This window comes from Phaenicophaeus curvirostris, chromosome 6 (genome assembly GCF_032191515.1).
Source record: "Phaenicophaeus curvirostris isolate KB17595 chromosome 6, BPBGC_Pcur_1.0, whole genome shotgun sequence".
In the NCBI taxonomy this organism is placed as follows: Eukaryota; Metazoa; Chordata; class Aves; order Cuculiformes; family Cuculidae; genus Phaenicophaeus; species Phaenicophaeus curvirostris.
In genome coordinates this window covers 6,877,581-6,891,672 of record NC_091397.1, presented here as the reverse complement: position 1 = coordinate 6,891,672, position 14,092 = coordinate 6,877,581, and the positions used below count along the sequence as shown (strand labels likewise).

At 43.3% G+C, this 14,092-nt stretch overlaps 1 protein-coding gene across 1 annotated transcript in view; it reads left to right on the top strand.

Moving 5' to 3' along the window:
- Nucleotides 1–629: 629 nt before the first annotated feature.
- XYLB (xylulokinase) overlaps nucleotides 630–14,092 on the top strand; it is a 92,109-nt gene continuing 78,646 nt past the window's right edge. Inside the window, exons 1-8 of the mRNA XM_069859284.1 lie at nucleotides 630–721; nucleotides 3,984–4,066; nucleotides 4,939–5,008; nucleotides 6,435–6,515; nucleotides 8,173–8,259; nucleotides 9,764–9,892; nucleotides 11,114–11,179; nucleotides 14,020–14,092. Coding sequence (XP_069715385.1) covers nucleotides 677–721; nucleotides 3,984–4,066; nucleotides 4,939–5,008; nucleotides 6,435–6,515; nucleotides 8,173–8,259; nucleotides 9,764–9,892; nucleotides 11,114–11,179; nucleotides 14,020–14,092 — 634 coding nt within the window. The 5' untranslated portion in view covers nucleotides 630–676. The remainder of the gene's footprint in view (nucleotides 722–3,983; nucleotides 4,067–4,938; nucleotides 5,009–6,434; nucleotides 6,516–8,172; nucleotides 8,260–9,763; nucleotides 9,893–11,113; nucleotides 11,180–14,019) is intronic.

The window sequence follows — 14,092 nt, the reverse complement described above, 5'->3', positions numbered from 1 at the left end:
ACTTTGCCAACCAGCCTTCTGAAGAGTTCAAAGTCTGCCCTCTAGAAATTTAATGTTACCGTCCTACTAACAACCCTCTTCACCTAGAACAGAAAACCCTATCATCTCATGGTCACTTAGTCATAGGCGTCCACCTACTGCCGCATCCCCCGCAAGGCCTCCTCTGTTCACCAACAGCAGGTCCAGGAGGGCACCCTCCCTGGTTGGTTCATTCACCAGCTGTGCAAGGAAGTTGTCTTCCACGCACTCCAGGAACCTCCTAGACTGCTTCCTTTCTGCTGTATTGTACTTCCAGCAGATAATTCTCCACGATGAGGGTGCTGAGGCACTGGCACAGGTTGCCCAGGGAAGCTGTGGCTGCCCCATCCCTGGAAATGTCTAAGGCGAGGCCGGATGGGGCTTTGAGCAGCCTGATCCGGAGGGAGGTGTCCCTACCCGTGGCAGGGGGGTTGGAATTGGATGGGCTTTAAGGTCCCTTCCAACCGAAACCATTCCAGGATTCCGACTGCAGGCTGGGGGCTGCTCCTCCGCGCTGCTCCCGCTGGGCTCAGGGCAGCGGCCGCCCGGCTGCTGGAGGCAAACGCTTCCCAGCGTGTTTCGGCCCCGCCCGCCCGCCGAATGCGCCGCTCCCGCCCGCGTAGGCCGCGCTCGGCAAACCCGGCCCCTGCGCGGCGCCATGGCCGCTCCCTGCTACCTGGGCTGGGACTTCAGCACGCAGCAGGTACGGCTGCCGCCCCTCTCCCCGCCCCGGCTCTGCTCTCCCCTCCCGCTGCCGCCGGGGCTGCCCTGGCGCCTGCGCTGCCGAGCGACGGCGGCTTCGTGTCCCCGGGGTGCGGGGACTGCGCGGGGCGAGGACCGGGGGAGCCTCTCCCGCATCCCCCCGGCACGGGGACGGGAGGACCGGGATGTTTCTCCCGCATCTCCCGCATCCCCTGGCACGGGGAGAACCGAGGTGCCTCTCACGCGTCCCCCGACGCAGTGAAGCAAGGACCAGGATACTTCTCCCGCATCCCCCGGCACAGGGAGGGGAGGACCGGGCTGCTTCTCCCGCATCCCGTGGCACGGGGAGGTGGCAAGGACCGGGGCGCTTCCCCCGCATCCCCCCGACCGAGGAGGGCAAGGACCAGGATGCTTCTCCTGCATCCCCCCGGCACAGGGAGGGGAGGACCGGGATGCCTCTCCTGCATCCCCTGCATCTCTCGCATCCCCCGACCCAGAGCAGCAAGCACCGGAGTGCTTCTCCCGCATTCCCCAGCATGAGAGGCAGTGATGCTTCTCTCCCTGTTGCTTCTCCTCCTCTCAGCAACCGCCCCACTTTGCGGGGTTTCCACACTTGTGGCTTTTCCACACTGGTCTGTAGCCAGCTGAGAGTGAGCCAGCACAGTGCCCGGGTGGCCAACAGCACCCTGGCTTGTGTCAGCAATGGTGTGGCCAACAGGACCAGGGAAATGATTGTGCTCCTGTTCTCTGCTTGAATCTCCGTGTTAAGTTTTGCCCACCTCACAACAAGAAGGACGCTGATCTGCTAGAGCAGGTTCAGAGAGGAGGAACAAGCTGGGGAAGGGTCTGGAGCACAAGTCTTAGGAGGAGTGGTTGAGTGAACTGGGATTTTTCAGTCTGGAGGAAAGGAGGGGAGACCTTATTGCTCTCTAGAACTCCCTGGAAATGGCAAAGCGGGTGTTGGTCTCTTCTCCCAAGTAACAAGAGGGTAGGATAAGAGGAAATGGCCTCAAGTTGTGTGGGGTGAGGTTTAGATTGTATACTAAGAGAAACTTCTTTCCTGAAAAAGTAGCAAAGCATTGGCACAGACTGCTCAGGAAAGTGGTGGAGTCACCATCCCTGGAGGAATTCAGAAAACTTGTCGTTGTTGCACTTTGGGACATGGTTTAGTAGGCACGGTGGTATTGGGCTCATGGTTGGACTGGATAATCTTAGTTACCTTTTCCAGTTTTAACAGTTCTATGATTCTAGGGCCAGTCTGCAGGATGCTCTGCTGCGCTGGGTGCTGAGTGGTTATGCATGGCAGCAACTCTGCCGCTGCTTATGCCAAATAATTCCCAGTGTTTATAAGGCCTCTGGGGCCATGGGCACTGCCCTTTGCCCCTTTCTGTTTGTCCCGTCTCCTCTGGAGCTGTAGGCTGCGTCTCCTAACATGTCCTGTTTCCCCATCCTACTAGGGATGCACTGAATCCCCAAAAAGAGACATTCTCTACATGCAGACTGCATGGAGACCTCTCTGCCTGCGGCATCAAGCAGGCTGTGAGCTTGAATTTGCAACCAAATCTAGATTTTTCAGTGTCGTTGCATGAATCAAGATTAGTAGGATTATGAACTTGGATGATGAGGTTGCTTCTTGAAATTTTGATTTGTTGTGACGATCAGGCTTTATTGCACTGCAAATATAAACCCTGCCCAAGTTGCACGTTGGTCTGAGTATTTTTAAAAAAGATCTGCGAGCATAGATCACTTCATTACAGCTGTGCTAAAGTTTGGGAGCTTGGAAAGGGGGGTCTGGGGGTCTTTCTGTACTTAAAGCAGGCCTATGGGAAGACTAGGGAGGGGCTGTTTATCAGGGGGTGCAGGGATAGGATTAAGGGGGAATGGTTGTAAGCTGCAAAATGGAAGATTTAGGTAAGATATTAGGAAGAACATTTTTCCTGTGAGGGTGGTGAGGCACTGGAACAGGTTGCCCAGGGAAGTTGTGAATGCCCCATCCCTAAGAATGTTCAAGGCCAGGTTGGATGAGGCTTTGGGCAACCTGATCCAGTGGAAGGTGCCCCTGCCCACAGCAAGGAGGATGGAACAGAATGATTTTTAGAGTCCCTTACAACCCAAACCATTCTATAAAAGACACATCCAAGTTAGGTTGATTGAATGTGTTTTAAGGGGCCAGGCTGCATGCAGAAAGCCAATTAAGCTGCAGTGGGTCAGAGCCATTTTAGAGTCAGCACAGGGCATCATGCTGGTAAGGAGTTATGCTAGTGCGTAAATAACAGCCCTACATTTCTGTGGCTAGAATGAGGATGGCCTTGCTATTTCATTACAGCTCATTGAGATGACTTAATCTTTGTAGGCTTTTTTTTTTGTCTGTTCCTTTCGCAACAGTTTGCACTTTCCCGTGTTGAATTATGTGCTGAATGTGAGCTGCCTTCTTGCTCTTCTTCTAAGCAGTTTATGTTTTTCTTCTGTACTAGTTAAAGATGTCTGATCTAGTTAAAGATACCCCTGCTCCTGCTTGGTAGTTGGACTAGATGACTTGTAAAGCTCCCTTCCAACTCAGAGCATTCCATGATTCTGTTCTGTGGTTCTGGCTTGAGTGAATAGAGAGGAGAAAAGTTTGTGGTGCTCTCCTAGTTTGTGCTTACAAGAAAGCTCAGCTTTATGGAGTTACCCATTTGGGATGTTGCTTTCCATATATTACAGAAGCTCAGAATACACTTTTGTAACACCCTCTGAGCTTTGCCAGAGTGGTAGTTTGATTTACTCACCATTTAGGGAGCAGGGAAGATTTTTAATGGATCCTAAGGGTATGTTAGGTTCCTTGGTAAGATGGGCCGAAAAAAATGGGAGTAGCAGGAGAAAAAGCACATGGCATCTTTAATCTGAAAGTGTGTCATAGAATCATAGAGTAGTTTGAGTTGGAAGGGACCTTAAAGATCATCCAGTTCCAACCCTCCCTGTGATGGGCAGGGACGTGTCCCACTAGAACTATGAGCCTGGTTGTTTGCAGTTCTTTAGCATATACCTGCATCTTGATCTTGTGACATGTTACAAAAAATGGGGAGGAAAATGCAAGCAAATATGCATGTTGCTGAACTGGTGGCGTGCTGGAAATTCACATACCTTCTTTCACGTAAAATTACACCCATGCTTTCAGTGATCTTTCCCATTTAATCTGTGAGAATTGATTTAGTATAAATGACTTACCAGTGCTATTAAATTATTGTTATTTTTTTGTTTACACCCTGGTTTATGTCTTCTAGCTGAAAGTCATTGCTATTGATGAACAGCTGAGAGTCATTTATGAGGATAATGTTCATTTTGATAAAGACCTGCCGGAATTTAAGTAAGGCTTTTTATATTTTACTTGGGTAATATAATATAGAACTTTGGGGATTGGCACAGAGGGGCGGTTCCCCTGTTCGGCCTCATTGATATGTGTGGAGGCATGGAAAAAGTTCATGCCAACTCCACGTTTCATAGTTGGTAAGAGGAGTATGTGCTTTTGCCTTCATTGGTGTGTAAATATGGCAATAATTCCCAACAGGAAATAAATAAATAATCTACCCCACAGTATTATGTGTAAATAAACTAAATTTATTTTTCTTTTTTGACTTCAGTCTTATGGACATGACTGTTTCTTTTTGGGATACAGAAGTAGGCATCACCTTTGTGTCAGGGTGGAATGCCATGATACCAGCAAGTGAATTGAATGAAGGGAACTCCTAAAAAGCATTTGGAGACAAATTCATTGGTTCCAAATCTCACAATAAGATTTAGTTAATAGACTAGAATTTACATATGTCCTCTGTAATCGCAAGTTTCAATGAAGTACTTTTACTTGATGGTTTAACAACAAAATTTGAATTCCATTTTCTAGATTCAAGCCACTAATGGTGACAGTTAGGAAACTCAGAAGTAACTACTGATTACATGGAGCCATTGAGCAGAAACAGCATGGGAGTCTATCACAGACCTTACTGCAGGATTAGAGCCTTTCCTTGCAAACTATTTACTTTACAACTGGGTCAAACATCTCTTATGTTGCCTCCTAGGAGTTGGCTTTTACATTTTCAGGTTTCAAACGCTGATTTTATCCTTGCTCTTAACATAAAAGAAATAGCAAACTCTCTTTGGTTATTAATAAACTTGAAGAACTTTGCTTGGTGCTGAAAAAATTGCTGAATTTACCAAGAGAAAATACTATTTTTCTTGTAGGACACAAGGTGGAGCTTATATTCACAGTGACAGACTGACAGTCACTTCTCCTGTGCTTATGTGGGTCAAGGTATGAACATACTTCAGGCAGTTTGACTTCTTCTGTGCTGTTATTGAAATGGAAATGTATTCCAAGAAATAGTGAAACTCATCATTCAAACCAACACGGTCCTTTTGTTTGTATTCTGTTTCTTCTAAGTGTTGTTCTGTGTCTTTGGTATGCAAATATTTGTGTTATGAGAAAATGTAGTGGAAATTGCTAACATTTTGAGGGGTTTGTTTGTTTCTTCACTCTCTACCATTACAGCATTGTGTGTGTGATTAATCCTTTTCTGACTTTCAAAAAAGACTATTCTTTCTTGCTCTCATCTTCTTGTTTCCTACACCAAAAGGGCAGCTGTGCTTTGCCTAGCTTAAATCTGTGTTTTTGTAGCATCCAGGTTACTCGCACTGTTATTTTAGAATAACCTTTGCTAACCAACTGGTGTCTCAAATGGTAAGTGGTTCAAAAGCAATTTATTCAGTGATTCCTAGTCACTTTGACTGGTGTTTGTTTTAAAATACAAAATTCTTTTCTATTTTAAAAGAAGGCCTTCCTTGCTTCTGTGTTGGTTCTGGAATGCTTACTCTCACACGGTATTGTGTAAATCTGTTTTACTAATGTGATTTGATTCCTTTGTGAAGATATTTGAAAGGTCACAGAACTCCTGGCTGATTATCCAGGATAGCTGACAAAGGTTTGGTAAATTTGGTTGCAATTGGTCTTTTGAACCATAATGAAAAGGAACAATTGTAATTATTAAGTTAATAATAAGATGATATAGGTATTGATGTCTTTTGGGAGACACTGAAATCTTGTGGTAGTCCATTTGTCAAGATAGTCTAGGAAATGCTGATCTGAATTGAACTATGTGAAGTTAGATTAATTTTTGGTTTTAAACTTCAGTGAAAGGTAGCAAGAATAAAATGAACCTGGGTACTTAAAGTGCTAAAATTCACTTGATTTAGCTTTATATTAAAAGGACCGTGAGTTTTCAACCTGCAGCGGGGTCAGTGGTGTTGGGGGTCCGTCACCTCTTGTAGGACAGGGTGCAGAGTGTACCTCATTAAGTTTTCATAGATTTCCAAAGGTTAGAACAGGAAAAAATAATCCTGCTTTGTGCCTAGCATTGTTAAAAGTGGCTATTTAATGAACTGGAATTCTTTAAATCTTGCTTCTTATTTAGGTTTCAAATAATGGATCTTTGTGATTCAGCTTGTTTAAAGATATCTTTTTTTTTACCCTGTGTGATTGAAGTTTTCTTTTATGGACTCTTACTTAGTAAAGGAATTTATGCAGGTTCTTGAGAAGTCCATAGTCATTAGCTAATTTTTCATTATCTGCCAAAGAACTCCTATCAGTGATGACATGAATTTACTGTTTCATTCTAGAGGTTATGAGTATGCATAATTTGATAGCTCATTACAGTCATTCTTGATTCTGTTTGTTCCTGTAGGCTCTGGATATGATTTTGGAAAAGATGAAGTCTGCAGGCTTTAACTTCTCTCAAGTCAAAGCTTTGTCTGGTGCTGGCCAGGTCAGTGTATAAAGAAAAAAAATCAGTCTTACTATATTATTTTCAGTAGAGCATAAGGTATAGTGATAAATGTCATTTAAATAATTGCGTTGCAGAAGACCATGATGGCATCAAATAAGACCAAAGCTTCTATATAAGTGCCCATTAAAAGATGTGTTCCTCAGGGGAACTTAACACTTGAAGGACGCAGAGCAATCACTAGGACATAGTGTGAACGAAGGTTTACGGTGCAGTTGTTTAGATCAGTATAGTATGTAATTAGTTGGTTTCCTATTGTTTAAATTATTTTTTCGTACAGATTCTGAAATGACTGGAGTAATTTTGAATTACAGCATACCCAAGTGCTTGTGGAAATGGGGTAGAAAAAACAGTGAGGAGCACAGTTTGCCAAAGGCAGAGTTAACATCCTCTTGAACACAGGTTTTATTGGCTAGGATAGACATCTACCAAAGAACCACAAAAATCAAATTATGATTGTCTTTGCAGCAAAGATACTGCTGGGATTTAACCTGTAGTGCATAATGCCTTTTTTTTCTGAGACTTTTAAGACCCATCCTGACATCCAGGAAACAATCATCCTCTGGTGAAACAAGAAAGTCTTCTGTAACTTTTACAGATAATGCTCAGGGTGAGGACAGCACCAAGGTGACAGCTAATATTTAGGCTATTAATCTGGAAATATCTGGAACTAATTAATCAAAACTCTTACTTTGATCTCCATGTTTCATTGAATTCAGTTGAAAGTCTGAGCCAGGTGGCTGAAAATCTTAGCCAGTATTAAGGCTCTGTTGTGAAATTTCAGTGGAGCAGAATTTAGGGACTGCCAAGTAACCACAGCTTACTTGAGTGAAAAAAGGAAGTGCATTTCCAGATTGCCTGGATTCCCTTCATTTTATCTGTCCTCCAGCAAACTGGGGGTATCAACTTGATGCTATATTCAGATTCTTTCAGGCAAAACAGATTTCATTTAGTTACCCTCTCCTAGCCCATATTGAGTCTTTCTGTGGAGGTGCACTGATGTGCCAATATTTGTCCCAAAGAACTGGTGGAGATGTGAAATACAATCTGGATTGCACTGGGGTCAAGTCCTCTGTACGCAGGGGGTTCTTTCTGCACTTGGTGTCATCAGAGCTGTTTAGCAGGTCACTGGATGGAGCTTTGCAGTTTGCCTGAGGTGTCCTACAGGTGTGTAACTAGAGGTGCATGGCTTGAGGCAGCTGCCTAAGATACGGAGCTTAAATAACCTTCTTGATATTGCACATTATTATTAATGTGTATTAATGGTGACTGGGCAGGTATGTAACGGAAGAATCTGGGGGCTCTGCTGAAATAGCACAGAACTAACCATCTTGACCGTGGAGCCCTAGCTACAGCTCCCAAGAGCCCTCAGAAGTGTCTAATGCCATGGATTAGCAATATAATAATAGTAATAATAATGGCTCCCACTAGAAGTTGCTATCGTTCTGAACCATTGTTGTCTCTTGACTCCCACGTTTACTGGTATAATATATGCTTTGCTCAGTCTTAAAGAGTCTTCTAGGGAGGCACTTGATTTGAAAAGGTGCAGTTCTTATAGAGTACTCTGTCCCTTAGAATTTGAAATTCAGATCAAGATATGAACTCTGTGGCTTAGGAGGTGGTTTTGTGCTTTCTACAGCAACATGGGAGCGTGTACTGGAAAAAAGGAAGCATCCAAATTTTAAAGAATACATCATCCGAACTGCCTTTACATCAATCACTAAAGGTAACATGCATGAAGAGCTTTGAAGGGAGAGCTGCAGTACTGTTTTTCTGATCCTTACACATTGCTTTTCTCCTTGCAAACCTTTCCTCTTGTTTGGCTGAATTCTACGTCCCTGCAGTGTAGAGTGAAATGTGCTGGTTATTCCTTCAGCCCCAGGGCTTTTGACATTTACTATTCTCCTGATTGACAATATATATTGTTTCAAAAGCTTACAGGTGCCACTGGGCATCCCAGGATCTTTCCGTGTCAGAATAACAGCCCGTTTGTTCTTTCAGGAAATGTCATATTTTTGTAAACAGTCTGTAAATATTTTAGAGGGTTTTTTAATAATTATATTAACTAAAAATTGTGGTGAAGAGTATCTTACTTGAGTTTACTTGCAGTGCTTGTGATTTCATTAGAAAATATATTTTTTAAAAAGGTGAGTTTACATTTACTTCTGAAATGCTGTGTAATGCTGTGTGGACACAAACTCCTAACAAGTACATTGTTGAACCTCAGCATATTTGGTGTGCATGGTTGGTAGGTGTTGAACATAGACTTGATATACTTTTATTTAAAAAGAAAAGTAGGAATGTATCAGCTTTATTCTTGAAGACCCTTACCTTCCTTACTTAAAGATCAGAAAGGACAGCTGTATGTTGAAAGGGAGACATTTGTGTTACTTGTGTTAAGTGATTAGTTTTGCAAGTATCTCATCTGCTCATGAAATGGATTTTAAATGCTCTGTGGTAATGTACTAAGCCTTAGTTGCATTTCCAAGTGGCTGTGCCAGTCATTAAAGAGAAATCTTTTAGGAGAGCTGTGGAAAGATAATTTGATTGTTTGAAGAGGTGTTCTAAAAAGTGGGGCTAAACTTAGAATCATAGAATCATTAAGGTTGGAAAAAAAACCTCTTATGAGCATCAAGTCCAACTGTCAGCTCAACACCACTGTGCCTACTAAACCATGTCCCAAAGTGCCACGTCTACCCATTTTTTGAACTCCTCCAGGGATGACAACTCCACCACTTTCTTGGGCAGCCTATTCCAATGCTTCACCACTCTTTCAGTAAAGAAATATTTCCTAATATCCAATCTAAACCTCCCCTGGTGCAACTTGAGGCCATTTCCTCTTGTCCTATCACTTCTTACATGGGAGAAGGGACCAACACCCGCCTCGCTACAACCTCCTTGCAGGTAGTTGTAGGGAGTAATAAGGTCTCCTCTCAGTTTCCCTGTCTCCAGGCTAAACAGCACCAGTTCCCTCAACTGCTCCTCACAACACTTGTGCTGCAGACCCTACACCAACTTGTATAAAAGAGCGCAGGGCTGTGGCTGTCAAAGGGCTGTACTGAGACACTGTGCTACAAGGCTACATGAAGTACACATCATGCTGCAGTTTATCAGGTAGCAGACGGAAAAGCCTGTTGCTTCCCCAACCACACACGCTGCTTTATTGCTATTACTCTAATAGGGACTTATTAGAAATCCAACTTACTAATGAAGGATATTGTTCGTTGTAGACTTGTTTTTCTGTCAGCAATAGCCCCATCTGGATGGATTCTAGCACAGCTTCCCAGTGCAGCACTCTGGAGAAAGCCGTGGGAGGAGCACAGCGCCTAGCGAGTATCACTGGCTCACGAGCCTATGAGGTAGGAAGCGGGGAAGAAAGTTCTCAGCAGTCTCCTGTCAGAAGCGGTTCTGCTGTTGTTGTGGTGCCACAGCAGATAATGATCAGCCATTAACTATGAAAGAGAGTTTTTGAAGCAACTCCAATGATACTGTGCTTTGCAGTAGTCTCACAAAGAAAGGTATGGGAATTTTGAAGTGAAATGAGGCAAATCCTGGAAATTTTGCTGCAGGAAGCATCTAGGGTGAGCTACTGCATTTGCCCAGTGGTTCTGGAATACGGTGTTTGGTGGTCACATTTACAGTCTCAGCAACTGATTTTCCCCTGGGAGCTCCTGTGCAGCCAGATTTCCATTGGGATGGCAATCCAGTTTGTGTTACAGGTTTACTTGGGGTTATGACCCTTCTGTTTGTGGATCAATGCTCTAGGTTACTTCTCTAATTAAAAGATTGGCCTTTTCAAGAAGTTTGGGATGCTGTCAGAGAGGATTCTGTCACTTGTTTCCTCTTCCTGACACCTCCCTCTCTTGTAACTGTGATGATGAGTTACCGAGTGGGAGCAGGGCTGCCCTCCAGGCACCTCAGCACCTTGCCACTCTTACTGGTGGCTTCAATAGAATAAGGCTCTAACCTCCCAAATTGCTGATTCTGTTTTTGAATCATTATGCAAGATTTATGGCCAGTGTTGAACTTGGACTTTGCATACCCGTAACAGTTTATTTTTAACTTGCTAAAGTTTAAGGTTCCAGCGTTGGAAGTTTTTTGTTATTTGATATAATACATGGGTGAAAAGTAATTATTCTTAGAACTATTATTAGTCTGTGCTGGAGTTGCTTCTTTGAGTACAAAACTTCCTGCATTGCTCCCCATTCAGCTGCCTCAGAGAGGTAGAGGTTGTGTAGCCTAAACCTTTTCAAGGATTTGAAGGCAGCATTTATATTGTGCTGGTTCCTGTTCACAAGAATAAGTGTGATTCATTCCATTGAACTGTCATTTCTGAAATGTATATTATGGATAGTAATGCTTTTTCAGATGCTTTTTTTTCAAAAGGTGAGCAAAATTCTCATAATGAGACTATGCATTATAGCCTGTTCAGTGCGGATTGCCTGCTGTGCAGTGACTTTCATCATGCATCAGGCAAATTAAATATCCAAAGTGCAATGTACTGAACTCATTACACAGAGTTAATGATTATTGACTCCATTTAGGGTTTGTGTTTCTAAGCATTTGCATTTCTTTTTCAGCGTTTTACAGGAAACCAGATAGCAAAGATTTACAGCCAGAATCCTGAAGTCTACATGCAAACTGAGGTTGGCTCAACTTCAATGGGCTTATTGGAAAATCTTTTCAAATTAAATTTGTGGGGACTTATCAGACTTTGTCAGACTTTTTTGCTAAAGAGTATTTTGATTCTTATGTTTGGTTTTAAGATTAAAATTGAAAATTTGATTATTTTATTTTTGGTTTTGTTAAGTTGTTGGTCATTGGGTAGATAGAATCATAGAACAGTTTGGATTGTAAGGGACCATAACGATCATGTAGTTTCAACCCTGCTGGTATGGGCAGGGACACCTCCCACTAGATCAGGCCTTGAACACCTCCAGGGATGGGTCATCCACGACTTCCCTGGGCAGTCTGTTCCAGTGCCTCACCATTCAGGCATCACATAGAACTAACACTCGATTTTTATCTCAAATGTTACTCTTAACACAATGGGATCCATTGGATCTCATTTTTGTGGAAGAAGTTTTTAAAAACAGACTTTCATTTGGTAATAAATTTTATGTCCGGCAGTTCAAGCAGAAGCGGGTAATTAGGCATGCGGTTGAAATTTTCACACTTGGAACTGGCCATTTGCATGCAGAAATGTGATTGCTCTGCCTTACAAAGCTGGCATTCTTGCAGATGTGTGTAGGAAAAAACCTGCAATTGATTCCAGACTTTCTTTTCCATACCTTTTTGTCTGAGGAGCTACTTTGATTCTATTGTTGCAAACAAATTGCATTGTCTAGTTGGTTTCCTTCTGATGGTTAATTTTCAGAAATCAGCTGGTAATTCCATTACTGTTACAGTGTGTTGAGTCTGCATCTAGCTGTGACTGGAATGCCATGGGTTGAGTCAAGGTGCAAACTCCATGCAAATATGACGTAAATGAGGGAAAGGCTGCTGTGCTGTGATTAGAATATGCCAAATGTCCAGACCAGTAAGCCAGGCTGCTCTTGTTTTTGTGTTACTGCAGTTCTTTATAGTATTGATCATGACTTTTTTCGTCATAGAATGATTTGGGTTGGAAGAGACCTTAAAGATCATCCAGTTCCAATCCCCCTGCCATGGCCAGGGACACTTCCCACTGGATCAGGTCGTTCAAAGCCCCATCCAGCCTGACCTTGAACACCTCCAGGGATGGGACATCCACCATTTTCTGGGCAACCTATGCTAGTGCCTCATCCACCCTCACAGGAAAAAATTTCTTCATGATGTCTGATCTAAATCTCACCTCTTTTGGCTTAAAACTGTTACTCCTGGTCCTATCACTACAGTCCCTGATAAAGAGCCTCTCCCCATCTTTTCTGTAGGCCCCCTTTAAGTACTGGAAAGCTGTTGTAAGGTCTTTTTGGTGGCTTTAAAAATCAGACCACTTGGGGACTGCACAGGGAACTGAGTTGCAAAGTTGACTCTGTTTTGTTGGAAAATTCTTTTTTTCCAGCTTTTCTAAGTATGCATTCTATAACCTTTTATGCTAGTAAGTGGTGGTGTGAAACAGAACACTAATACAGTCTGATCGTAAGCTTAAAACTAGATTTGAAGAAAAATGCTTTAGTGGAGGGGAAGCGGGTCTGTGAAACTGAGAACTAGCCAGACCAAGCTCAGACTTCGAAGGCTGGTTGCACTGATGGTGCCTTTTAGCAGGGAAGGATATGCAAGATGTTGTGTTCAGGCACAAATTATCTCTGTGGCAGAATTGCTCTTGGGGACCCTCAGGAAGCACTTAGCAGCTTGGCAGCCTCAATGACATGTGGAAGGTGGACATTTCTCCTTCTCTAGGTCAGCTTGCTTAACTGGCTGATGCACAGTTTAACTTTTCCTTCCATTGCAGGCAGCTAGTGCCCACTGGGCCATCACAGAAGATAGACCTTTGTTATCTCAGCACAGTGCGATATATTCTTGGGGAGAGACTTGTGAAGAGCATCATTAAGTTTCCTGGTCATTATAACCACTTCTTAGAGCCCTAGCTAGTCTACCTTTGAATGCTGTGTGAAACAGTGGATTTGTGATTGTTAATAAAAAACCTGTCAGCAGTGCTGGCTCGCTCCACCAGCAGAGATTTGATTCTGATTAGTTATTGAATGACAATCATATTTCTTCTGTGTTAGAGTACACAGTCAGTAATTTGTCAGGTTTTTATGCCAGCTTCTTGGGAACAGATAATATTTGATCCTGCAGAAAGCTTGGCAGTAGCCAGTTAACTTAGTAGTTTTCTAGCAGGTCTGTAGTGGAAGCGAGGTTGTGTTAGACCAGTGCTTTGTCATGTGGCCAGGAGGTTTTTGGGCTGGTAGTAGGAGCCCTGTAGCTGGAGCATTGTTGGAATGTACCCGGAGGCAGAGCTGCAGGTCATGGTTCAGTGCAAAGCTCATTATTACCAGCTCCTGGGAGTAACTCCTGGGAAGTTTGAGGTCTCAGCTGGGAGAAAGGTAAGAGTTCATGTGAAGGTGCTAGCAGAGCCTTGTCTGAGCTGCCAGAAAGCTTACAGACCTGGCCTCTGGGTTGCCCAGTGCATTTCCCATGCTGCCAACACACAGGTGGTTTTATTGTTGGTGTTTTTCCTTTAAATGAGATTCTGTGATACACCGAAGTTGTGAATTATTTCATGATAGCATAGAGTATGCTAATATACTAGGTGTATTTTGCATGTTTCAGAATGCAAAGCTATTAACAGCTTTTATCATGGGGGTACTTTTAGATTCATATCTGCTGTATTAGTTAGGCAGTAAAATAGAACTGAATTATCCTTCCAGGAGTGAGGTTTTTCGGTGCTTTCTGTGCCTAACATTAAGTGTCTATTAACATGTGCTGCTTCCAATTACTTAATTAGTTACTTTCTTTGAAGTGAATACTGTTGGGACTCACTATCTCACACTTTTTCTTTCAGAGAATCTCTCTGGTTAGTAGTTTTGCAGCTTCCCTTTTCCTCAGAGCTTATGCACCCATTGATTACAGTGATG